Here is a 24216-nt window from a genome sequence, read left to right as displayed (position 1 = left end):
GTCGAGGGTTATTCAAGGTGCGAGATGCCATGCTGAAGTGTGCTCGGGAGTAACACGGATCTCTTCACAGGCATTCTACATGTAGTCAAGCGAATTCAGTTAGGTTGACGCCTCCTCTTTAACTACATTTGCTCCTGCCCATGACAATCCCTCGCAAGAACGCCCGCGTATTTCAGTCGGTGCCACCCGAGCTGTCTTCGATTTCGGAGTTACTGTTGTAACACCTCCATGCTCGCTCGATTCGAGATACCATTTGACGGTCTGCAAGTGTGTATGGGCTCCTGCTGCACAGTGGACAGCAACAAACTGGTGCATTCGTATGCCACTCGGCTGAATGTTGCTGAAGGTCACAACTTTCTTCAGCTTCCTGGTTAAAACTGAGCCGAATTGTTGACGGCTGCCAAATGCCTCAAGCTGTCGTGCGATCTGGGGGCTCGCGCAGTGATACAACACCGAGCCGAGGCCTCGCGTGCTCCATTTAGCAACAAAGGCTCGCCCACTGGCGTCTCGGACAGAGGGTTCATGCCACAATGCTCTCGTTGATCGTTGTTGCAGCATAATGCGTAGCTTCGACGCGTCGGAAGACGCAAGGTGCACAAGTAGAAATCCTATCGAGACCGTGACAACCACCAATGATCCTCCGAAAAGGGCGTACAGATGAGGGTCCGAATGAAGCTCAGCGTCTCGAAAGAAAAGATCAGCTCCTGCCTTGCATGAAAAGTGGATCACTAGCACCGCCACTGCGTTTAACGACCAAAAGCGCACAAAGTCGTTACGTGCAGCATGATCGAGACGTATCGCCAGTGACCGCGTCTGTAGTGTGACGCGGATGACCCAGTAGCTACTGCTGAGTGTCGTAAGCACGAGTGTGAGACTCCGCATCGGGATGGCTGGCGCGCAGTAGATGACAATGCTGCCCTCTCGTGTTGAAAGCTGGGCAGTACAACTGAGCAAGAAAATGTTGCTGAGAGACCCGATGGCACCTAGATAAAGCAGCACCATAGTACCTGGGTGGCCCAGAGCTCCGTCTGCCGGGTCGCACTGAAGCAACTCGAAGATGCCAATTTTCACGAGTGGGGCAGCATTCTTGAAGAGGTCGAGGCTCCCAACGCGAGATTGTGAGTGTGCCTCCGCCGCAGGTCGATATACACTGTTACGTATAAATACCCAGACACTCTTGAGGATGACGATATACTCGATCGCGTAGTGTGATGCACCGATCAAATTGAGAATCAGTAGGAACGTGCGGATCTGGCGGCTTGTATTGTCTTGAATGCGGATACGCCGTGTTAGCATCGTGGAATCAGTCATATACCACTCAATCTGGCGCAAGTTGCTTTGCTCAAGAGCCCGAATCTCTATACTCGAATCTGCAACGATTAATGATGCGCAGGTGGGGAGATCGATGAGGCTACCGTTGAGAGCACGAAACAAAATCTCTTTTGATGTCATGAACAACCTGCACAGGCTTTGTAGCTCCGTCTCCTGCGAATCTCGAAACCCGCAGTTCCCAAGTCCGTCGCCCAGGTACGCTTGGTACTTTTGAACGTTTCGACCGCTCTGCTGCATGACGAAGTCGACAATTTCGCGACAGTCTGGCGTGTATAGGTACCCGTAAGGGGTTGGTGGTGTCGGAGATGTAGTATCGACGCCGTCGCGAGATTTTTTCCACTTTGACCCATCCATTGAAAACAACACAGAATCCTCAAGTATTTCCGGGATTTCCAGTGCCACGTAGTCATCAGCTGATTCTCTTCTGCGCCCCAGTGTGTACGTGGTTATGTTATCTAGTTTACTATAATCGCGCTCATCCTTTTGAAAAAGGAACATCAGGTTCACAGCGAAAGCGGGGATGATAAACGCCATGTCGCTTCCGCACTGCTGCATTGCCGCTTCATCAACATCAGCGACAGCAATCGATTTTTTCATGGTTGTGTGCTGAATCGCGCAGTTCCAGAATGGTGCTAAGTGCATTGTCGATACCAAGTGCATCCCGACTGTGTTGATTAGAAAGTCCGGCGTGAAGAAGGATGCGGTGGCATGAGTTACTTCGGCCAAAATGGCAGCCTCTCCATTCACGTTAACTCCTACAGAAAGCTGCTGCGGCTCCAGATAATACGCGAGTAAGGAGCTGACACCTAGCACATCTACTAGAGCCACGTGGTCGGTGTCAAACGATCCGGGCAATAAAGCTATGACGTCTGCCAGCGAAATTCCTTCTCGATACAAATCCATAATTCCCTCGGCGACCTCAGTCAAGTACTCTGGTAGTTCCAAGTCCATGTATCCTTCTTGCACGCTTTTCATAATTTTTCGGATAACCAGTGCATCGTCAAAGTGGCGTAAGTATACTTCGGACATATTGACAACAGTGATCAGGCCGAGGGTAACGTTGCCGACATGCTTCAGCTGCGCATCAATCGGTGCTTTGTCGCGGTGATTAAAGAACCGATGCCGTGGGAATTTGTCGTGGAGATCCCGACAGAACTCGTGCCGAATCAAAGGGAACCAGTTTCCGAAGAGAAGCTGCGGCGGCGTCTCCCAGGATGATAAAGAGGCTGACACTGGCCCGCATAGAGGCGCGTACAAGTCTTCCATAAGATTAACAGGTAGTGTCAAAATATCTCCTGGTAGACTGGCGAGTAGATCGGCTCGACGAAGGTTGGCACGAACAAGGAAGTCGGTCAGCGAGAGCGCGCCTGATGCTGTGCGTGTGAGTTTTGACTTTGTGTCGAGGTCAATGAGAGGAAGCAGTTTTCGATCGAACGTGTCGAAGTAGTGCACGCTGTTAACGACAACGCCCAGCTTGCTTAGTTGTCGCGCAGCAATTTCATCGCGAACTTCATCGAGAGCTTTGGTGACATAGCTTCCAAGGTAGTACTCTTTGACCGGGATAGCACTGATACCAACCAGGACGAGCACGAAGATAGCGACACACGTTCTGTAAGAAACCTCGAAGTCGCGGAATGCTTGTAATCGCGTCACGAATCGTGTGGTTCTGCTGTTATTGTTTGAGGGTGGCGTCGGGCCATGGGTTGCGCCGCTTTTCCTCGTCATCACGGGTCAAGAATCTAGCACAATAAAGTGGAGTGGGTAGCTCGCCCGAAATGGTCACCTGACAAGTCAAGTATAATTAGCGGGTTGGTAAAATGACGTTTGTGTTAAGCTTCAACATCTCTCGTCTCGAGTTTCTTACTTTTCTTAGCGGCTGGCGATACAATTCTCCCCTCAAGTTACATTTCATTAGCTCAGTGAGCTACTCTTCATCTTGTGAAAAACCGAGGAGGCAAGGGAGTGCTTACGTTCACCCAAACTGCTGGCCGTTGTGAAACTGGAGCCATAGCTCGATGAGGATGAAAGGTAATAGTCAGACGGTGATGATGAGGCTGAACGAAGCGATGGGTGCCCTGGCGGTGGTGGAGTTGTAAGGCTAGCACTTTTTGTCGGAGACAACGTAGAGACCATCGTCGGCGCGCTGGATGAAGACGCCGCCAATTCGCAACTCTTGCGGCGCTTCTGAACGCACCCAATGCACACGCGCACACTTGTAGAACCCACGTCGGGGAGCGCAACATCCATTTTCGGGCAGCACTCAGAACAGCAGATCTCACCGCACAAACGGCAGTGGTGACGACGACGCGAAAGACCAAATTTTGCATCACAAATACGGCAACCTAGACGCTCACGATTGTGCACCCAGTGAGGCGCATTCACGAGGAGTGACTGTGATAAGCGTCGGCTTGTGAGCACCTCCTCCAGTCGTGCAATCCTGGCGCAGAGTGCCCGAAGCTTTGCTCGCCGAGACGCCATCGGCAATTGTGCTTTCTCCAAAATCGAAGCCACAAATTGTACCTCTACGTAGCCGTCACGACCGCGAGCCTCGCGAACCATGAAACCTGTAGGCTGGAGGTCCGTTGGTTTGGAGCCAACCTCGTCCAGCCACGGCTGGCAGTGTGGGCTGTAGCAAGATTGCAGCGTGCGTACGTACATCGGCGATGGATCAGCACTGTCGTCCCAGTCGTTCACCAAGAAACACTCGTAATCTAGGAGGCAGTAAGTAGTCCGCGACGCGAACATTCGACTCGACTTTTCACCAACAACCCACTTGATGCTAAGGTTTCCTTGGTGACCCGACGTCGCCATTGCTGCGCGATAATCTTCCATGTAAGTAGGGGACAAGTACGGCCCCGAGTTCGTCCCCCTTATCGTAGAAGTCAAACCGTTTATGGATCGGTCGGCCTCTAGTGAATCACCGCGAGCACCTCGAGAACGTCCGGCCGTGGATTCTCGGCTGAAACCTGTAAAGGGCTGTACATCTTCTTCGCTTTCCAAATCTGAGTCCGAATAGGAAGACTCGCTGTCGCAGTCCAGTGTTGTTGTTTGAGAAGCCATTCGCTGAGGAATGCCATTGTTCGCATTTCCACTGGTGGTATTATTGTTGCCGCGACGCAGACGCTTTTTTTGCGGTGGTATACGAATGCTGACGAGCTCGTGCGAACCCCCACAAGGTGTTGCATGGGCAGCTCCATGTCCTCTCTGTCCGAGCGCACGAGTAGATCCACGACCTCCTCCAGCGACGACGGCAGCAGCGCCACACACTTGACGAGATACTGCTGCAGCACTTTTGAAGCGAACACGTTGCCGAGTCCAGCAGCCGATGACGCGGAGTCCCAGTCCGACGCATCGTTTTCCCACGCACTCGCTCCGTTGACGCCGTTGCTGCCGTTGCCGTTCGCAGCTGCTGGGTCTGCGCCTGAAGCCGCGGGGTCGTCTCCTCCTTCGCCGCCGTTGACGAGCGAGTTCATGGTGTTCCAGAGGAAAGTGTTGGTACCGATGGGGCACACACGCTCCATGACACGCACTTTAATCGCGCCGCCTGTGCCCGGGTTCTCAGTGGCGGACGCCGCTGCCGCAGCCGCGCTGGCGCTCACGGGGCTCCAGTTGACGGAATCCTTGGCGCCGAAGCCGAACAGACTGAGCGACGCACGCGCCTGTGACTCCAGGTCCTCCTCGACGGCGTGGGTCACGGATGCGCTCGTGAGCTGCGCCGGCTGGAGCGACAGTGCGCTGGCCATGCTCTGTGTGCTGCTCGTGGGCTTCAGCAGCCGCGCAGTGTTCCTATTGGCCATTTGCTGGGTATACTTCGCGCTAGCGATTCGACTTGGCACTGCGCAAGGTCTGGGTGAAAGACGGAAATGAGACTGCTGGAAGCTCCCACCGGATCCCTTGCTGGCGAGCTCTGACGGCGGCACGCGAGGGGAAGAACTGCCGCCACAACTCCACAAGTCGCTTTCTGGCATGTGGGTCGAGCATAAACCATCGGGAACTGAAATACAGACTAGCCTGCGTAAACAGATGAATACATGGGATGCATCTCAATGTAGCGTAGGGATAAGACAAACTGTAATATAGCATGTTACCGCCGATAGCCGGACGTCAAAATTCAGAACAAGATAAGTTTTGCGACGACCACATCATGATCACTTGAGCGCTTTTGTTGCAGGAACATGCCGTTGCATGTGCGGCCGGCCGGCGAGCCCCCCCCCCCAAAGCACACACAGGAGGCAAAAGTCGCCTCTCAAGCTCACCTCGTTTCGTTGTTGCGGTGCCGGCCATGCCGTACGACAGACAACAACTCTTGACTCAAGTCGAGAACCGGCTTTGCTCGATGACGCCATTGGCGAGCCGAGGTGCGAGTCTCGGCTCGGCGATACGATGGCCTCGCCTTGCAAGAAAATCAACAGACTTGTTGGTGCAAGTGCACCGTCGTCAGTCGGTACAGTATGGCTCCAGGTAGCTAGCTAACTTCACGTCGGCACAGTAAGCAAAACCATACCGATTCAGTACTACCGAAGCCGACTGCATTAGGCAAACCACTAGCACATATACAACTCAATGTTCACTCACTTAGGCTTTGAATTAAAGAGCTTCCATGAACATAAGGTCCGAGTCGCCTCCATCGCCTGCGTGTGTGTTGTTTCCTCCACTGCTATTGTTGCTGTTCTGTCCGGAACTGCTGTTGCTTCCTTCCTGGCCCATAAAGCCGTCCATATCTAACAGATCCATGCCCGAAAAATTTGTCGGCGAGAGATCGTTTGTAAAGCTCATGAAACCCGACGATGATCCAGATGATGCCAGGTTGCCAGGCATCTGCAAGAGGCCACTGCTATCCATTCCCCCATACAGCGAATCGTCCAGATTCAATGACGAGGTCTCGCCACGAGAGGTAGCAGCCGCTTGCTGTGTCTGCTGGGGCGGCTGCGCCTTTTGCTGCTGAGATTGTGGCTGTGACTGAGACTGCTGCGGCTGGGACTGAGACTGCTGCGATTGAGATTGTTGTTGGGGCTGAGACTGCTGCTGAGGTTGGCGAGGTTGCTGGGATTGCTGTGAAGCACCCGGTTGGGGCTGAGCAGATTGCTGCTGGCCACTCGGACCTTGCTGAGTGTGTTGAGTTTGCTGAGCTAGTTGCTGCTTCTGCTGGGGAGTCTGCTGCGCTCCAGAATTCTGGCTATTCTGCTGCGCATTCGGCATATTAGCTTGGCTTGACTGCGCCGAGTGGGCCTTCTGGTGTTGCTGCATCATGTGCTGTTGCTGCATCATTTGCTGCTGACGCGCTTGCGCCTGCATCCGCTGTTGCTGCTGCTGCATCTGTTGAGCGCGCTGCTGCATGAGATACTGCTGCTGCTTCTGCTGCAACGACATATTCTGCTGTTGCTGCTGCTGCTGTTGTTGTTGCTGCTGGTTGGACTGGCCTTGCTGCTGGTGCTGCATGTGCATAGCCCCATTGGGTCCACCAGAAGTGTTGACCGTAGTCCCAGCGGGACCGGCAGATGCGGGAGGGCCAACGCTAGCAGCGGGGTTCCCTACCGTGGAAGGGTTCATCCCCGCCGGGTTGGGACCGCTCTCACTGCCGGCATTCGGAGTGAAGCTGCGCTTGTCCGTCTCCGTACGCAGCTTCTTTAAATACGGGTTCACGATTTTTACGATGTACTTGTACACCTTGTCCAACTCCTCGATCTTGCGCGGGGCATGCGTCGTCTTGTCCTCGTTCAGAATGCTTGCACACAGCTGCACGTAGCTGAGAAGATACCGCAACTTCTTCTTTTGCTCTGTCTCGTCGTGGCCCTTCATATGATCCACGTACTTCTTAAACGCACTGTGCACTTTCTCAACATCATCATGATACTTGGACTTGAGCGCTGCGTGTTGGCGCCAGTACTCCGCGGTCATATCAGCAGGAATCCCGCCCTCTGGTTTTGTTGTCCGGGGTGTGGTATTCGACCCGTTGGGTGCCGCAGGGTTCGCAGGCGCACCTCCAGCACTCATCGCCACAGGCTTACCCGGCTGAGGCTGCTGGGCACTGGCAGGACCGCCAAACTGCGGGTGGCCAGGATATCCTCCAACCTGGGTCCCATTCGCACCTGTAGCGCCTGTGCGCTGGTTTAGGTTGAGCGTGTTGTAGTACGAGAAGTCCAGCCTAGACAGCATGCCCTGGTTAGGCAGCGTTTGCGCCGCCATCACCGCGTTCATGTCAGTCTGTTGCGCGCGCAGAGACTTGAGGCGAGTGAAAATCTTGCTGATATACTCTTCCTGCGTCCGCGACTCCTTATAGAGCGTCAGCTCATACCATGACACGTTCATCCAGAGCTTGATACCCGGTACGGGGTCGGCGGACACGCGCACCATTTCGTTGTAGCTGGAGGGGATAGCAACGCTACGGTCAGAACGGAGAGCAATCGAACACAAAACAAGCATTTGTCACACGTACATCTTGGCGATGAGGTTCGCGCGGTGTTCGCGCGTGAGCTGGATTCGCCAGTCGGCGCCAGCGCTGCTCTGGGCACCAGCCGCCTGCATGCCTGCGCCCGCGGCGGCAGTGGACGGGTTCATGGCGTTGGGGTTCATCTTCATGGCCATGGAGCCCATGTTCATCTGGTTCATGTTCATCATCATCTGCTGCGGCTGCTGCTGCTGCTGCTGAGGGACGCCGTAGGCGTTCATGGCCATTCCGTTCATACCCATGGCCTGCGGGTTCGCGCCGTTCGCGCCGGCCATGGCCATCGACATAGGCATGGACATGCCACCCTGCATGCCCATCGCGTTCACGGCGTGCGGGTCCATCGGGCGTCGAAGACGAGGACGAGAGCGGAAATGGAGGCTGTCACTTTCCGCGCGCTCGGGCTCCGTTCAAATGGCCCAACGTCGGCCGTTGCGTCGCTCCCGTCGCGTGGGCCACACCAAAACCGGTCGAAATAGCGGCCGTTCGTTTCTCTGGCGCGCTGATTGGCCAAAGCCGGCACGATCCCACTCTCTGAACGTGGTACACTGTACCGCGTTCAGAGCCGAGGTCGTCTGCGTCCGAGCACCCAAATGTACACATTTTTTATATGTTCATACGGGTGACACCCCTCCTTTCATCACATACCCCTCGTGCGATGCTGAACTCGCTATGTTCAGAAACTGTCGTCAAGCCGTGGGTGCACCGCATTGAGCTCCACATCGACCGGGTCGGCAGCATTGCAGGTGCCCACAGAAGTCTTATTAGGGAAAGCCCTGCATAGAGACGGTCTCTCATGGCGCTCTTCCTGCTGCGCGCGATGCTGATGCTGTTGCTGGCCGCCGCGGTGACGACGTCCTGTGCGGCCTCGAACCCGGCGCAGTCCATCCTGTCGGCCGTCGTGAACGTCAAGAAGTCGGAGGCAGTGTTCTACGCGTCGAGCGCCGCGGACGAAGACTGGGGCGCGTCGCTGCAGGCTCAGAAGCTCAAGGACGGAGCGCGACACGCCTTCTACCCGCTCGTGTACAACGCGACCGGCCTGGGCGACGGCTACGGCTGCACACCCAAGGAGCAGCTGCTCAATGCCAGCGGGAACGCCTCGGCCGCCAGCACGTCGGGCTCCGCTATCACAGCACTGATCGGGCTACCTGATGAGCCCTTTGTGCTGCTGGTGGACCGCGGACGCTGCACGTTTGCGGAGAAGGCGCTGTATGCGCAAGAGCTGGGGGCTGCCGTCCTCATCGTCACAGACACGTTGGAGCAGCTCTACAACCGCTCAAGCGTCGCGGATGTCACCGAGGAGGAAAAGCAAATGGAGTTTAGCTGCTCTCGTGGCTCCGGCAAGGCCGCCTGGAACGCCGATATCTCCGACTTTACGGCCTCCTCCTGGGGAGACGCCGTGAGTGTCCGCTCCTGCACGGGCTACAACAAGTGCTCGTCGCACATGTGCGTTCCATCGGGAGCCGCCGACAAGCAGGTGTGCTGTGTCTGGGATATTCCTGATCTCATGGGGTTTGGTACGACAGACGTTATTACGGACAAGGACCAGGTGAGCGATATTGTTGTGGTGCGGGTTTCCATTGCCGACGGCGACTCGCTGAAAGAGATGCTGGTGTCGGGAAGCGGGGAGGAGGATAACCAGTTGCTGATATCGGTGTACGAGCGCGATCCACCAGTCGTGGACCCAGCCCAAGTGATTCTTTGGATCGTTGCCTGCGCAACGGTGCTCGTTGGATCGTATAAAGGCGCGGCCTACGAACGCACAAAGGCTCAGCTGAAGGCGGCGCTCATCGCAGCTGATGCCACCTCTTCGGACGCCATCTCCCAAGCTCGAGTGGCATACGAGGAACACGATGAACAAGCTCCGGAACAAGAACAACTCGATTTGAATTCGTGGCATGCACTCGCATTCTTAGTCCTCGGTTCAGGCTTCCTCGTGTTGCTATTCTTCGTCGACGTGGTGATCGTGGTGGTGGTTCTCTTCGGCATCGGTGCCGTGTCCGCCACATTCCAGAGCATCTGGGAGCCGCTCATGCGGCGCCTCCCGGTAAAATTCTTGCACAAGCTCCCATGGGGTGATGTTTTGTGGCAGTGGGAAGACATACTAGCCCCCGCAGTGTGGAGCGTGGGGGATCTCCTGGCGCTAGTATTCTCGTTTGGGATCGTGTTATTATGGTTTTTCACGCGCTTCCAGTCATATTCGTGGGTCTTCCAGGACATTTTTGGAGTCTGCTTCTGCCTCGTGTTCCTACGAACTGCGCGCCTGCCAAACCTCAAGGTGGCTACGGTGCTGCTGGTGCTAGTATTTATGTACGATGTCTTCATGGTCTTCATTTCACCCTACATTTTTAAGGAAAGCGTTATGATCAAGGTGGCTACTGGTGGCGCGCAAAGTACTGCCACAGGTGGTGTGTCCAGCGGCTACTGTCTGCGCTATCCGACCGATACTGAGCACAACTGTCGTTCCGAGTCGATGCCGATCCTGCTTCGAGTCCCCAAGATACTGGATTGGCGCTCGGGCTCATCACTTCTCGGTCTTGGTGACATCGTGTTGCCCGGCTTGTTGCTAGTGTTTTGCGCTCGCTACGACTACGCTACCCGTGGACAATTATTTGGACGTTTGACTCCTCCGCACGGCAAGATGTTCGGGCGTCGGCCGGTTGATAGTATTCTCAATGCTTCGTCCGCGGCTACAGCTGGTGTAAATCGCTTGGACATGTCAGGGGCCGAGTTGGGCAGCGCTAGGGAGCGCAATCCGTGCCGTCGAGGGCTCTTCTGTCTGCTCATGTGGGGCTACACGGTTGGATTACTGCTGGCAAACGTCGCCGTGGTGGCTACGGGCAGCGGTCAACCAGCGCTGATGTACTTGGTTCCCTGCACGCTTGGCATGCTGGTGATTGTGGGGTGGCGGCGCGGCATTCTTATCAAACTGTGGGAAGGCCCACCCGAGCTCATTCCGGGATACGCTCGCCGCGAGAGCACGTCAAGTGGTGGGGGGCTAGATATCAACGACGCTACTCGGCTGCGAGGGCTGAGTCTTGAGGCAGGGAAGGCTGCAACCAGCGAACTGGTTCTTCTGCAACAGCAGCAAAGTGGCACTCCAGTCTCCGGTGGTTCCTACGCCATGAGCGAAGAAACACCAATGGCTCGTGGCAGTCTGTCCGGTCCGGCGATACGGGAAGTTTAATTTTCCTGCAGTGTGGCCAATTTGTATCCCATGTAGATCATCAAAAAGATTTGAAATATATGTGCGTTGCTGTTTATGCTGTTCGACACGATTTCTCACATGCAGAACGATCAAATTCCCTTGACCCACTCATCGTCTTCACCCCATTCGTCGGCCGCATCTACAGCGGTGAGCTCGTCATCCATCTCAGCCGCAAACAATGCCGATGCCTCAGCTGCAGTAGGCAACGAAGCTGGGGAAGACAGCGCTGTCGCCGTTGCAGATTGGGAAACAGGGGTCGCGCTTGTTGCTGCAGGCGGAGGCGGGACTACTGCACTCTTCTTGAAAGTCGGCACCATACCAAATTGCTGTAAGCAGACATTCACACGTCAGCACAAGATCAAACCAAATTACACAGGGAAACAATACGTACACTAAATAGGTCGTCCACGCTTTCGCTCTCCTTTTCCCCGTCAGCGGCTGCACCACGGCTACTAGCAGGCGGTGCATGTGCCTCCTCTGCCACGACCTCGAATGAGTCACTGGAACTGTTGGATTCGACACTGGAAGGCAGTAAGTCGCTTTTACCTGCAATCGCAGTTTCCTGAAGCTGTACGCGATGCTGTTGCTGCTGCTGCGGTGGGGGAGGTAGAGGCTGGGTGAGCTTGAAAGGACTGGAGTTACTGTTGATTTGGAGCGGTGTCGTCGGGCGCGGGGCACTGGGTGCTGCAGCAAATGGATTTAGCTGGGACGCTTGCGTCTGCGAGGAGTTGCCCTCCCAGTCATCCCAATTGTCGCGATCGTTGGCAAAAGTGTCCTCCTCGTAGTCGTCACAGTACTCATCATCGTCATCCTGGCTGTGGCTAAACGGTTGCTCGTCCGGTACTTGCGTGTACTGAACGTTGGGTCCCTTAGAGTTTGTGCCTCCAGGCGTGCCGGAGCTGCTGGTTGCACTTGATCGCCTCTTGCGTCCCCAGAGCAGCAGGAAAATACAGCATATAACCCCCAGCGCAATCAGCACCACCGGGTTAGTGCCCTGATCCAGATAACCGGGAGCACGCGTTTCGGCAGTGTTGTTCGTTACGACATTCGAGTTCACGGCCGGGTCCTGGGTGCGTAGAGACGGCTTGGTCGTGGCCTCCGCAATCGTTGCAGGCTCGATTGTCTTTGGCAGTGGCTCGGTCGGCGTCTCTGTTGCAAGAGGCTCAGTAGTCTCCGTCGGCAGCGTCGTTGTAAGCGTTTCTTCCTCCGTGTTTGCAGTCGCGTTGCCCAAGTCAATGATTGGATCTCTTTCGACGGGACTATCGGTAGATTCCTCTCCCTTGGATGTCGCCTGAGACGTGTGCTGCTTAGCGGGAGGACTGGCAGTCCCCACTAGTACCAGGGCATCAGGATTCGCGTCACCCTGCGTATCCGTTAATCCTGCAGGCACCAGCTCGTCATTCGCTGCCGTGTCGCCATCGTTGCCTGCGATTTCCTCTGCCTCTGGTTCCTCGCCCACATCCCCCTTGGCCTCACCCTCTGCACTGCCCAGAGGAGTTTCCGCCGCGAGCACTTGCACCCATGCCGCCATCTGCAGTGTCGTCACGGTCGCAGCTGCTGCAGCCCGTTTACCTTCCAGGAGAGGGGCCATCGTCTCGCCTCGGCGCCAAAGCAATCTGATCGATGCACTTTGGCCCTTTCTCTCAAAACGGTCTTGACAACTACCGAAACTGCCGTACGTCACACCGGTATGATACATCATAGGTTTATGGTGTGACACCCGCCAGAACTCAGCAATGCAACTTCACCAAAGACCTGATGGCTGAATCTGGTGCGGGACTCGAGGCAGAGCTACGGCGCGGGCTGCTGCACGACGAGGAGGAGCCCGCGCAACGAAAACGCACGTCTTCGATGGGCGCGGTGGAGCGGCTAGTGCTTTCGCCCTGGGAGAAGTGGGCCGCGCACGGCCGCTTCCCGTATAAACTGACGCTGCACGTGGCGCTGGTGCTGCTCACGTTTGCGCAGATGCAGCTCTACGACGCGCAGAATGCCGCCTACATGCGCGCTTCACACCGCAACTGGTACGCGTGCTGCGTTGTATGTTTACCGCTGATGTAGCTTAATGATAGACAACTGACTGTGCGCTTGTCCGATGCAATTGGACGCAGGGCATTCTTCTTTCTGCCGCCTGCCGCTGACATTGGTGTCGTGTATGTCGCTGTCCATAACTAACTGGTTGCGCTCTGCGCTCCTGCTCTGTTCCGTTTAGCTTACTTTACGTCCGTGATGACGTTTGTCAGACAGACCGCGCTTCCAGCGGGATTTCTACACGATTAACCGCACGATGACGGCCGTGCACTATCTCCGCGACTCGTACTTCTCCATCGGCAACGCCTCCGTTGCCAATTACGAGTACCTTCGAACTTCTGCTGGCGAAATTCAACCACTCACACTGACCGTCACCCGTGTGCTTCCACATGGTGAATTGGAGACACAGGAATACCTGGTCTCCAGGGACGACGATACTGTGGGCCCTTTTGACCCGAAAATGACACTGTGGCAGAAAAAACATTTATTTCGCTCACTACGAGCTGTCAAGTTTTCGTTTCCGCTGCGTGACCACCAGTTTGGGAATTTCTACGAAGAATGCTTCGAATGGCAAGTGAATGTGGGCTTCCAAGTAGTCGAAAGCGCCCAGATTCACGTTCAGCTGGAGGATTGTCGAGTGTCACGATGCGCGAGCACACACCCGCGTCCATTCTGGATTACGGCCCGACAAAGCTTCGTATGGATGCATGTCGTCGTAGCACTGGTCTCGCTTCTGTACATGGCTCTCAGTGCTAAGGCTCTGCGGCGATCCTTTCACATGTACGGTGACTTATAATGTATCACGCTACGGAGGTCGTAAATCAACCTGACCGGTGTGATTTGTATGCACAGCATGGCACGGGCGAGAGGTTTACTGAGGACTCACGCCACAGGCTATTGTGAAAAAGAAGGTAGAGGGCTTCACGACATCGCTGCCTATGAAGACGACGTCAATGAAGACTGCCCGCGACGTCATGACAGGATCCCATTTGAGTCGTGGACTGATATCCCGTTTGCACTCAAGCTCAAGCTTCTTAACGGCTTGTACGTATTCATTCTCAAGATTCCTTTTATTGCTAATGCTGTGTGCTGACTTGCTTTTTTCCTCTTATATTACAGACAAGTACTGGTATTCTTTTCGCTAGCACTTTTGCTTGCAAGTACGATGTGGAGTTTACTTTTCCTGCAGGCTCACATGCCGATTCGCTTTTGGCATCGATTACTCCATGCGACAGCGTTGCTGTTACTCTGGAGCTGCCTTGTCGGATACCTGGAGCACAACCGACACATATATTCGATCGTTTTGACGCTCAAGTGGGGAACGCCTCGTGTGCTGCAGTTCTTGCTAGGTGTTTCTCCGATTTTCTTCGGGTATGCTCTCTTCGGGACGATCTACTTCGGCAACAAAATCGAGGAGTTTGGCACACTAAGTGCCTCGATGATCACTTTGTTCTCGCTCATGAATGGAGACATCATCATGGACACGTTTGATGCGATGGAGCTCCACAACTTCATCGTGTCAGGGAAAGTGTACCTGTACTCGTTCATCTCGTTGTTCATGTACGTGGTACTAAATATTTTCATCGCTATCGTCGAGGAAGCCTTCTTTGCTACGCAGTCCACTCGCCGCCGACTTAATGACTTGCTCGCTGACCCACGGGTGTCTCGTGCCAACGCAGCAAAGGAGTCGGATATCTCTGCTGAAATGATGCGAGTTCTACTTCAGCTAATGGACTCGGATTGAGCGTATGCAGTGTTAAAAGCTCAATATATTGCATTAGTTATTTGCTGTAGAATCGAAGGGTGTGCTGTGCTGTGCAGTGTGGGCGTGAAGTTATTCTCCTAGCACCTCGGTGGCAAGCTTGGTGACGTCGTCGTCGACCTGCACAACGTGCTTGTGCAGGGACTGGCACTGCTCCTGCAATGTGGTAATGTGCCCACGTTGAACATTTAGGCACTTGTTAAGCCGCTCGATCTCCTCACTGGCAGTGTTGAGCTTCTTCTGGTAGTCGACGCGAAGCTTGTGCAGCTCCTCACTTGTTCGGTCCGTGATCTCTTCGATCTTGGTCAAGAGCAGCGACTTGTCTGCCTGGTGGATCGACATGAGCTTCTGAATTGTGTCTTCATGCGACTGCACCTTGCATTCCAACGAGTACAGCTGCTCCTTGACACTCACGCGACTGCCGTTGGAAATCGACGTGTTCGAATTGCTTGGCGACATGATGCGCGATGACGAGCGACGCATTTCCCTCGAAGGAGACTGAGACTGCATTTCATCCTCGATATCGGCGAACATCCGCTCGCTCTCCATTGAGATCTTCATGTTCTTCATGCTGCTCGTTCCGGACAAACGCGACTCCATGACTGGTAGGTTGAGGAGAAAGCGAGACTGGAAGTCGGCAGGCGAAGAGTCGAAGCAGGCGCTTGAGAGCAAATTGAGGATTGATCTCATGCAGCGGCTCTACCGATGAACAAGGCGAAAACGGTCCCATTAAACAACACACACCAGTCACAGCAAGCACACAGTGCCTCCATTCTTAGCTCGAGCTAAGAAAAAAAGAGTCGAGGCGTCCAAACTTGTCTGCATCCAATACCACCCTGGCTTATTGTCGGATAAGAGGGTCACGCTCACACGCATATTTAGCAGCGGATCAAATTATCAGAATGAAAGCGTTGCACCTCCGGAGGCCACGCCAATGCCTAAATAGTGTTGCCTAATACTTAAAACTCGATTGACTTTTTGCGCGGGGCGCTGCTGCCACCCGTCTCCATGTCTGAGCCGCCCTCGACGGTCAATTCGCTGGAAAACGAGTCCATGCCACTCGAGACGGAATAGCTGCTGAATGACGGATACACTTGGCTATCTGAGTCACCACTGCCTCTTTGGTCACGCGTGCGTGCCAGCAACGCAGTATTTGGGGTCGTAGTCGTGTCTACACCCTGCGAATAGTCTGATGAGCCGATTGAATGAGATGAATCACTGATTGGCGAGAATGCGCGCTCCTGATGCTGCGCCACCACCTCGGTATCCGTCAGCGTGCTGCTCATGGGGTTCCCAGCGTACGTATGGTAGCTTCCACCCGAAAAGCCCGATATCTGTGATGGATTCGTGTCGTGCGAGCGCGTCGTGCTCCTCGCCGCGCTTTCGCGGTTGCTCGTTGCAGTTCCTGCTTGACTCTCTCGCAGCGCAAGCGGCAGCCCGTTAATGTCGTCTTTGGGCTGCGAGCGACTGTGCTCGACCGCCTCGACAACTTCTCTGCGATTGTCACCACGCAGCGGTCGGTGTTTGAACCAGTTGACGAGGAAGATCAGCAGTCCCAGAACAAATGCAATCGCCAACCCGATGAGCGCCCACTGCCACGCCTCCAATTCTCCTCCGCTGCTACCACTGCCACTAGCCAGCTCCCCCGCAATCTCCGTAGCACTTGCCGACATTGATCCTGCGCCTAAATATGATGTCGTGGATGCTGACAATAGCAACAGAAGCAGCGTAAGTACGTCATTGCACCAAATTGCCCGAGTCACCGTCTACCAGCGTGGACTCCATACCTTGTGTGCACTCCGTCGCGTTCTCTGCTGCGCTGCACTCGAAAGTGGCGCTGCTGTTAAGGCACACGCCATAGACGTTCGGATCGTTCGCGAGTCGTCTGCAGCTGCATGCAGTCTGGCACTTGGCCGAGAACGTAGAGGAGCCACTTGCCACGCACGCCACGAGTGCGCTGCCGTCCGCGATGAACAGCGCTCTGGCGGGCAGCGAGCACACCGCCACCTCGGAAGTGACACCATGCGCAGCGAGCGCTAACAATAGGGGCGTCGCACAGAGCCGCATGAGGCGCCGTCGCTCCTTTCCTTCCCTTGCAGTGTGAGAAGCTCGCAACAGCCGCAGTCGCGAACCGGGTGAATCAGATGCAACTGTCGCCGTACTAGACTGTACCGACTAGGTACGATATTGAAGCGTACCTAGACGCGATATTACCATATCGGAGACCATGGGCTTCGTCGGCAAGGTGCTCGCTCGCAGCGTTCTGGAAGATGAGCATGCCATGCGCTGTAATCATGCTCGCCAAGTGGCCCCCATCATAGGGCCCATGTGTCCTCACGGGGTCAGCAAGAGGTGCAACACGTCATGAGGCTGGACCAGATGATGAAAACTCAGTTTTTTCCATCGTGCGGCGCATAATTACCCCGTTTTCTACCAATGGAATGGCTTCACCCGTTGGGCGATCGTGTGGACCGTATCCCTCGACGGCCGTTTACGCAGTAAAGCTCGCCCTTGCCAGAACGCAATTCGAGCTGTGCCCCGCAGACTTCACCACTTGCAACCGATCAGCGATGGCTTCTGCACTTTGGGCTAGCTACAAGGAATGGGCTGACGTCCAGGAGACACTCTTCCTCGACTGGGCGGACCCGTCGGGCCAGTACAAGCTCTCACCTCTGCAGGATCTGCCCGGCGCCGACTTCGCCACGGCCTTCGCCATCTGCGTCGCCTATGTGGCCTTCGTCGTCATCGGCACGGTGCGTTAGTCAACCAGCGACTCTGATTAAAATTGGATGAATGCGCTGATCAAACGACTTGTTTCATCTGTCTCCTCCAGCTCGTGATGAAGGCGGGCGTCCCTGCCATCAAGACCAGCCCGTTGCAGTTCATCTACAACCCGCTGCAGGTCGTGCTGTGCTCATATATGTGCATGGAGGCCGGCATCCTCGCCTACCGCAACGTACGTTCCCTCCGAAAATTGTTTGCTCCACACCCAAACCACCCGTGCGGCGAACTTGCAACTCACGGTTCATTTGCTCGTTCCTTCTTGCAACGCTATATACTTGCAGGGCTACTCGGCCACGCCCTGCAACCCTTTCAACGCTGAGAGGCCGGTCATGGGCAATGTGATGTACATGTTCTACCTGTCCAAGATCCTGGATTTCTTTGACACGATCTTCATCATCCTCGGCAAGAAGTGGAAGCAGCTCTCCTTTTTGCATGTGTACCACCACCTGACCATCTTCGCGGTGAGTGTCGTGGCCTCCGCCGCTGCTTCATCTTGTTCCGTGCCATTGTTTGAGAAGATTAGTTTTAACGCGTTGTTCTCGCTGCCTGCCCCGACCAACAGATCTACTATATGAATCTGCGCGTCAGCTACGACGGTGATATTTTCGCGACGGTGATTCTTAATGGGTTTATCCACACCATCATGTACATGTACTACTTCGTGAGCGCGCACACGCGCGACATCTGGTGGAAGAAGTACCTCACGGCCATGCAGTTGATCCAGTTCGTCACGATGAACGTGCAGGGATACCTCATGGTGTCACGCTCGTGCGAGAACTTCCCGCACAAGGTCCCGGTCATCTACCTCATCTACATCCAGTCGCTCTTCTGGCTGTTCATGAACTTCTTCGTCAAGTCGTACTGCTCGAAGCCGCGCAAGTCCAACAAGAAGAAGACGCAATAAAGAGGGAGAAGGAAGCTTGTTCGTACCGGTAGATGACGGCTGTAGGCTGCTGGGTGCGAGTGTCTTGTCGAGATCAATATAATTCAACTTGAGTTGACGCCGCCTTAATCTCGAGACTCTGTGACGTCGCTTGAAGTCAAATGTACGGTGAGGGTCAGTGGTGGACAAACTTGTCAATAAATTATAGTAGTAATACGCCACGATATTATTGATACAGTATAGTATAATACAGTTAATTATTACGTAGTAATACAATAAAATAATGTATTATATTAAAATACACCCATGGTTGGAATCGGTAGTGCTATAATAAATACTACGAGATTTACTTGAAAATATTACAATCAGTGTTATGTGTATATTACTACTGGTAACATTTGGTATAATACTACTATGTGCGCGCTGCTCGCTGAGAGATGCTGGCTGAATGCACGTAGGCTCTTTCAACCTTGTGATCTCCTCGGTGCACCCCCACACCTTGGCGCAAAGTTTTAGCGTAGCGGCTTTGACGAGCCGATTAATGCAGAGTGGCACGGGCTTTCGTCTACAGACTCTGCAAGTCATGAGCATGGAAATGGCGCGTTAGCAGGCCGGCGGCGGCGTTGCTGCAAACAGCCACCGTCGGTAATCCGCCGGTGGCGAGCGTCCTAGAGTCATACTGGTAGTGCAGAGCACGAGGGGATCCCATCCTGTCGAACTTGATACGGTGCAGCTGGCGCCCTCGCTGTAGTCGAGCGTGGCGTCTATGTCTATCTCGCCGGCCGCAAGTGCGTGGCAGGCAGCGCTTGATAGGCAACCTTCGCTGCTTGGCGCACCGTGAAAGGCAGCAGGATACACCAAGCGCACTTCAATCTGGACGTTCGCGATCCGAAACGGACAATGGATGGTCCATGTAGACGCCGGCCAGCCAATCAGAGCCTGCCACATACCAGTTGGGCAAAGCACCGCATGTCGTGCGGTTGCCGGGCTCACCACCGCCGGCGCGCTCGACTCCTTCGCTTGCACGACGGCGGTGCGGGGCCTTTCCAGCGCCAAGCCTCGCTCGAGACGGGCTCGCTTCCCAACGCATCTGCGCGCGAACTGTGAAGTTTGCAGAGAACCGCGCCGTCGGCGGCAGCAACTTGCATGCAAGACACTTTTCGAGACAAACGGTTGACTGCACGCCGATGCGAGCTTCTGCTGCATTGTCCTGTAGCGCATACTTGTATGCGTTCGCCTCGGTAGCCGAGCCCGCCCGCGATGGAGTAAGCGCATAATGGCCGCCCGCGGTCATGCTCTCTCGCGAAAACTTGCGCTTCGATTACCCGCTTCGTGTGCAGAGATCGCCAGTTAGTTTTGTATCCATCGCGCCGGCTGTTCCAGTTCACACTTGCATAGCGCGGGCCAAAACTCCAGCACTTGATGCGAAGGCACAAGCGATCCCTCTCTGCGCTCCTTCACCCCTGGAGTGAAGGAGCGCGGCGGCAACCAGACCTGCAGCCGGCGGATTCATTCCTCTAGTGCGACACGCTGCGGCAGCGAGAGCCCTCACCGTCCGCTCGCAGGGGTGCAGTCGCGAGTGAGCTGCGAGCTCCAGCGTCTCCTGAAGCTCCGTCGGCGTCGCCGCAACGCAAACGATTAGCACCCCCGTCGCTGGTGCTGTGTCGGCTGTGCTGCACCAGCCACGCCAAGATGAGGCGAGGACCGCGGCGAGGGCTCGAGAGCAATGCACGCGGCGACGTGTCAGACTTGATGTTGAGGCGCTTCGCGGCGCTCGACTCTGTATCCATATGACCCGGTTCTAGCCTCCAGACCTTCGACACTCGATACCTCTTCGTAACGCTTCGCCTGCGGTTAAAGACAGGCTTTACAAAGGACAAGTCATAGAGCGAGCGAAATCAGGCGCCCACCTGCCAGAACTGATGCTGACGTATGTTTGAATGGCCGCCAGCCAAGTGACCAGTATCAAACCCGGGCCTTTGCAGCCCCCCCCCCAGCACCGAGTCACTTCCTCTTTGGTGCTCAGCAGCTCGGACACCGCTTTCCTCCTTTCCAGCCTTCAGCAGCAGCACAAGATGGCCAGTGCACTCCTTGAGAGCTACAAGCAATGGGCCGCCGGCATGGACGTCATGCTCATGGACTGGGTCGACCCGACGTTGCGGTATCGCCAGTCCCCCATGCAGGACTACTTCCTCGCCGACTTCGGCACGGTCTTCGCGCTCTGCGTGGGCTACCTCACCTTCGTGGTGGTGGCGACGGTAAGTCTCTCCTCCTACACGCAACGAACAGCGCGAATGCTGACCATGTCCCGCGCTTTTGCTCTCTGCAGCTCGTCATGAAGTCCGGTGTGCCCGCACTCAACACGGCCCCGCTCCAGTTCATCTACAACCCCATCCAAGTCGTGCTGTGCTCGTACATGACCGTCGAGGCCATCCTGCAGGCCCGCCGCAATGTACGTGGGGTCTTCCCCTTGTCCTGTCGTTGCCAGGACCGATTACTGACGTGTTCCTTCTGTTTCCATCCTCGCAGGATTACTCGGCCACCCCGTGCAATGCCTTCAACCACGAAAACCCCGTCATGGGCAACCTCATGTACATCTTCTATCTGTCCAAGGTCTTGGACATGTGTGACACCTTCTTCATTGTCATGGGCAAGAAGTGGAAGCAGCTCTCGGTGCTTCACGTCTACCACCACGTCACCGTCTTTTTCGTAAGTCTTTTTCTGCTCTGTATAATGGGTCCGCGCTTGCTCCGATGCGGACCCCCCCCTCTCCACGGTGGGGCCCACCCCAATCATATCACGGGAAACTGACGGGCTGTATGTTTTTTTCCGCTGTGTCTATAGTGCTACTGGGCCAACTTTCGCACCTCATACGATGGCGATCTTTACATGACCATAGTTCTTAATGGCGGTGTCCATGCGATCATGTACATGTACTACTTCGTGAGCTCGCACACGCGCAAGATCTGGTGGAAGCCGTACCTGACGACGGTCCAGATGATCCAGTTCCTGCTCATGAACGCGCAGGGCTACCTCATGGTCTCTCGCTCGTGCCCCGGCATGCCGTACAAGATCTCGGTCATGTACCTCATCTACGTGCAGTCACTGTTCTGGCTCTTCATGAATTTCTTCGTCGTCAACTACTGCCTGAGCTCGCGGAAGACCAAGGCCGTCGAGGCTGAGAAGAAGACGCTGTAAATGAGTTGAGTCGATTCGTCAGTGGGAAGGAGCAAGCAAGCGACTGGACGGAGTGCGTGCGGGGGCTCTCTTTGCTTTTTTCAATAGCAAGCAACGAGGCAACGCTGCTGCTCGCCGCCCTGGATGGCCCAAGTGTATCTTCTTATCGCCAACGTAGGGTCTCCGTTCCATCTTAATGGCCACAATAATACTACGACAGTTCCTGAACATCATCTTCGTCGTAGCGGCAGCGCCAACGCGAATCCACCGCGTGGCGTCATCTCGGCAGCACAATGCCCAGCGCGGCGGACACCGATCTTGCGGCAAGATTCTTGCTTGAGCTTTGCAACGTGTGCAGCCATGGGAAGAGAAGAGGCAGCGAGGGCAAACTCGCAGACTTGACACTCGAGGCTGGACGAGTTGGCACGGGTATAATTGCACTGCGATCGTGGCGGGCAAGGAGAGTTAACGAGGGCCTGCGCACGTTCTAGATGTGAACGTCCGGAGAGCGGTGAGTATGCAGCGCTGCGGCTAGAAACACTACGCGTTCGGAGTCCAAACTTTGATTGCTCTCGGTGGAGACGACGGTGGCGGTAATGCAAGGATGGCATGCAGAAGGAACTCGATCGATCCGAGATAAGGTTGCAAACCTGCTCAAGATCTGGATACGAGATGCTGTTGGGCTGGGACCGCTTTTGGTGCTCGTGACCAATTAAACACGATTGACGCTGCAGGGTTCCTGAAGACATTCCAATCCAGCATTTTGATGACGGGCTCTCGCTGTGAAAGCTTGGTGAAACGTGCATTCAGCAGTGGAGACTATATGCTTGACCAGGCCACGGCCTTAACTAGCAAAGCCATGTAGATGTAACCTACTGCTGTCCGAAGGCTGGGTGTAGTGGGCAGGCACTTGCCGCAAGTTACCCTCGTAGAAACAGGTAACCTTGATAAACTGATTCAATCTAGAAAAGGTTTGGGTGCTATTTACAAGCATTATGCATCCTCAGAAATAATTGACTTGCCGTATCTGATGTGTACCAATTCTTGCTCTGCTGTACCAAAGTTGGCTCATCCCTCGCTTTGATTGGAAGAGCTCCAGTGAAGCCATCTTGAAGAAATGCGTGGCCGACGGCGGACGTCACACTCCAACTGACCAACTCCGAGACGAATATGCCGCTGCCGCTCCCCACGTCCGTCGAGCGCCTGGACGCGCTGGCCGCCAACTACGGCACGCCGCTGCAGATCTACGACGAGCAGCTGATCCGCGACAACGCGCGCCGCCTGCTGGCCGCCTTCCGCGCGCACTTCCCGGACTTCCAGCAGTTCTACGCCGTCAAGGCGCTGCCCAACCCGGCCATCCTCAAGCTGCTGCACCAGGAAGGCTGTGGTATGGATTGCAGCTCGTCGGCCGAGCTGCACATCTGCAAGGAGCTGGGCGTGGCCGGCGAGAAGGTCATCTTCACCTCCAACTTCACGGCGAAGAAGGACCTGGCCACGGCCTTCGACCAGGGCGTCATCATGAACCTGGACGACGTGTCGCTCGTGGACAGCCTCGTGGCCGTGCGTGGCAAGTGTCCCGAGCTCATGAGCTTCCGCCTCAACCCGGGCATCGGCCGCACCGACTCGGAGACCAAGTCCAACGTGCTCGGCGGACCTGACGCCAAGTTCGGCGTGCCTCCGTTCCAGATCGTCGAGGCCTACCGCAAGGCGCAGCAGGCCGGCGCCACGCGCTTCGGTATCCACATGATGACGGGCTCGTGCGTCATGAACCAGGAGTACTGGCGCGAGACCGTCACGGTGCTCTTCAGCACCATCGTGCAGCTCAAGAAGGAGCTCGGCATCGAGTTCGAGTTCATGAACATTGGCGGTGGGCTGGGCATCCCGTACCGGAAGGACCAGGAGCCTGTGAACGTCGAGGCCATCGCCAAGATGCTGCGTGAGGTGTTCGACGAGGCTATGCAGGAGCACGGCCTTGAGACGCTCCCGCGCCTCTGCATGGAGAACGGCCGCTTCATGACGGGCCCGTTCGGCTGGCTGGTTACCCGCTGCGAGGCGATCAAGGAGACATACGGCCGCTACTACGGCGTCGACGCCTGCATGGCGCACCTCATGCGTCCTGGCATGTACGGCGCGTACCACGAGATCTCGATCCCGGCGCGCGAGAACGAGGAAGTGTCCCCGTCACACGTTGTGGGCACGCTGTGCGAAAACAACGACTGGTTCGCGAAAGACCGCCCGCTGCCCAAGGCGCAGGTGGGCGACCTGTTCGTCATCCACGACACTGGTGCGCACTCGCACTCGATGGGATTCCAGTACAACGGAAAGCTTCGTGCCCCTGAGGTTCTCCTGCGTGCGGACGGCAGCGACTCGCTCATGTACGTATCCACTTGTTTGAACTGGCCAATGGTGTGCAGTGGCTAACAACATTTGCTTCATCTCTTATCCATTGACAGTCGCGAGCGCGAGACGTACGAGGCCCTGTACGGTAACTGTGTCATGCCTGCAAACCTGTAAATACCCCTGCCATAGACAACGAAGGAGAGCCGTGTCATTTTCAAGCTCCTTCTCGCAGAACAAGATAAGCGTTCTCTCTGAGC

The 24216-nt window shown here is 55.5% G+C and overlaps 12 protein-coding genes across 12 annotated transcripts; 5 read left to right on the top strand and 7 right to left on the bottom strand.

The window, feature by feature from the left end:
• Positions 1–8: 8 nt before the first annotated feature.
• On the bottom strand, positions 9–3057 carry KRP23_11328 (uncharacterized protein; the record flags this gene model as incomplete). Its single annotated transcript, XM_067881865.1, has 2 exons — positions 9–75; positions 656–3057. The coding sequence occupies 2 exons, from the start codon at positions 3055–3057 to the stop codon at positions 9–11; spliced, it is 2469 nt and encodes an 822-aa protein (XP_067741140.1).
• Positions 3058–4241: 1184 nt separating this feature from the next.
• KRP23_11327 (uncharacterized protein) lies at positions 4242–5129 on the bottom strand (the record flags this gene model as incomplete). Its single annotated transcript, XM_067881863.1, has 1 exon — positions 4242–5129. The coding sequence occupies one exon, from the start codon at positions 5127–5129 to the stop codon at positions 4242–4244; it is 888 nt and encodes a 295-aa protein (XP_067741139.1).
• A 790-nt stretch (positions 5130–5919) lies between these two features.
• KRP23_11326 (uncharacterized protein) lies at positions 5920–8121 on the bottom strand (the record flags this gene model as incomplete). Its single annotated transcript, XM_067881862.1, has 2 exons — positions 5920–7696; positions 7769–8121. The coding sequence occupies 2 exons, from the start codon at positions 8119–8121 to the stop codon at positions 5920–5922; spliced, it is 2130 nt and encodes a 709-aa protein (XP_067741138.1).
• Positions 8122–8573: 452 nt separating this feature from the next.
• On the top strand, positions 8574–10964 carry KRP23_11325 (Signal peptide peptidase-like 5; the record flags this gene model as incomplete). Its single annotated transcript, XM_067881861.1, has 1 exon — positions 8574–10964. One exon carries the CDS (start codon positions 8574–8576, stop codon positions 10962–10964), a length of 2391 nt encoding a protein of 796 aa, XP_067741137.1.
• A 110-nt stretch (positions 10965–11074) lies between these two features.
• KRP23_11324 (uncharacterized protein) lies at positions 11075–12576 on the bottom strand (the record flags this gene model as incomplete). Its single annotated transcript, XM_067881860.1, has 3 exons — positions 11075–11311; positions 11377–11462; positions 11532–12576. 3 exons carry the CDS (start codon positions 12574–12576, stop codon positions 11075–11077), a joined length of 1368 nt encoding a protein of 455 aa, XP_067741136.1.
• Positions 12577–12743: 167 nt separating this feature from the next.
• Positions 12744–14757, top strand: KRP23_11323 (Mucolipin-3; the record flags this gene model as incomplete). Its single annotated transcript, XM_067881859.1, has 5 exons — positions 12744–13006; positions 13094–13135; positions 13230–13793; positions 13866–14057; positions 14133–14757. 5 exons carry the CDS (start codon positions 12744–12746, stop codon positions 14755–14757), a joined length of 1686 nt encoding a protein of 561 aa, XP_067741135.1.
• A 90-nt stretch (positions 14758–14847) lies between these two features.
• KRP23_11322 (uncharacterized protein) lies at positions 14848–15375 on the bottom strand (the record flags this gene model as incomplete). Its single annotated transcript, XM_067881858.1, has 1 exon — positions 14848–15375. The coding sequence occupies one exon, from the start codon at positions 15373–15375 to the stop codon at positions 14848–14850; it is 528 nt and encodes a 175-aa protein (XP_067741134.1).
• A 359-nt stretch (positions 15376–15734) lies between these two features.
• Positions 15735–16842, bottom strand: KRP23_11321 (uncharacterized protein; the record flags this gene model as incomplete). Its single annotated transcript, XM_067881857.1, has 2 exons — positions 15735–16480; positions 16563–16842. 2 exons carry the CDS (start codon positions 16840–16842, stop codon positions 15735–15737), a joined length of 1026 nt encoding a protein of 341 aa, XP_067741133.1.
• A 503-nt stretch (positions 16843–17345) lies between these two features.
• Positions 17346–18463, top strand: KRP23_11320 (Elongation of very long chain fatty acids protein 2; the record flags this gene model as incomplete). The annotated part of the gene is made up of 4 exons (XM_067881856.1): positions 17346–17528; positions 17609–17731; positions 17841–18020; positions 18122–18463. 4 exons carry the CDS (start codon positions 17346–17348, stop codon positions 18461–18463), a joined length of 828 nt encoding a protein of 275 aa, XP_067741132.1.
• Positions 18464–19310: 847 nt separating this feature from the next.
• Positions 19311–19736, bottom strand: KRP23_11319 (uncharacterized protein; the record flags this gene model as incomplete). Its single annotated transcript, XM_067881855.1, has 1 exon — positions 19311–19736. The coding sequence occupies one exon, from the start codon at positions 19734–19736 to the stop codon at positions 19311–19313; it is 426 nt and encodes a 141-aa protein (XP_067741131.1).
• A 781-nt stretch (positions 19737–20517) lies between these two features.
• KRP23_11318 (Elongation of very long chain fatty acids protein 2) lies at positions 20518–21640 on the top strand (the record flags this gene model as incomplete). Its single annotated transcript, XM_067881854.1, has 4 exons — positions 20518–20700; positions 20772–20894; positions 20972–21151; positions 21287–21640. 4 exons carry the CDS (start codon positions 20518–20520, stop codon positions 21638–21640), a joined length of 840 nt encoding a protein of 279 aa, XP_067741130.1.
• Positions 21641–22789: 1149 nt separating this feature from the next.
• Positions 22790–24133, top strand: KRP23_11317 (Protein TabA; the record flags this gene model as incomplete). Its single annotated transcript, XM_067881852.1, has 2 exons — positions 22790–23994; positions 24073–24133. 2 exons carry the CDS (start codon positions 22790–22792, stop codon positions 24131–24133), a joined length of 1266 nt encoding a protein of 421 aa, XP_067741129.1.
• Positions 24134–24216: the final 83 nt, after the last annotated feature.

This window comes from Phytophthora ramorum (assembly GCF_020800215.1).
Source record: "Phytophthora ramorum isolate Pr-102 chromosome Unknown Phyram_PR-102_s0011, whole genome shotgun sequence".
Classification (NCBI taxonomy): Eukaryota; Oomycota; class Peronosporomycetes; order Peronosporales; family Peronosporaceae; genus Phytophthora; species Phytophthora ramorum.
The sequence above is the reverse complement of the archived record's forward strand: the minus strand, read 5'-3'. Positions and strand labels throughout refer to the sequence as shown.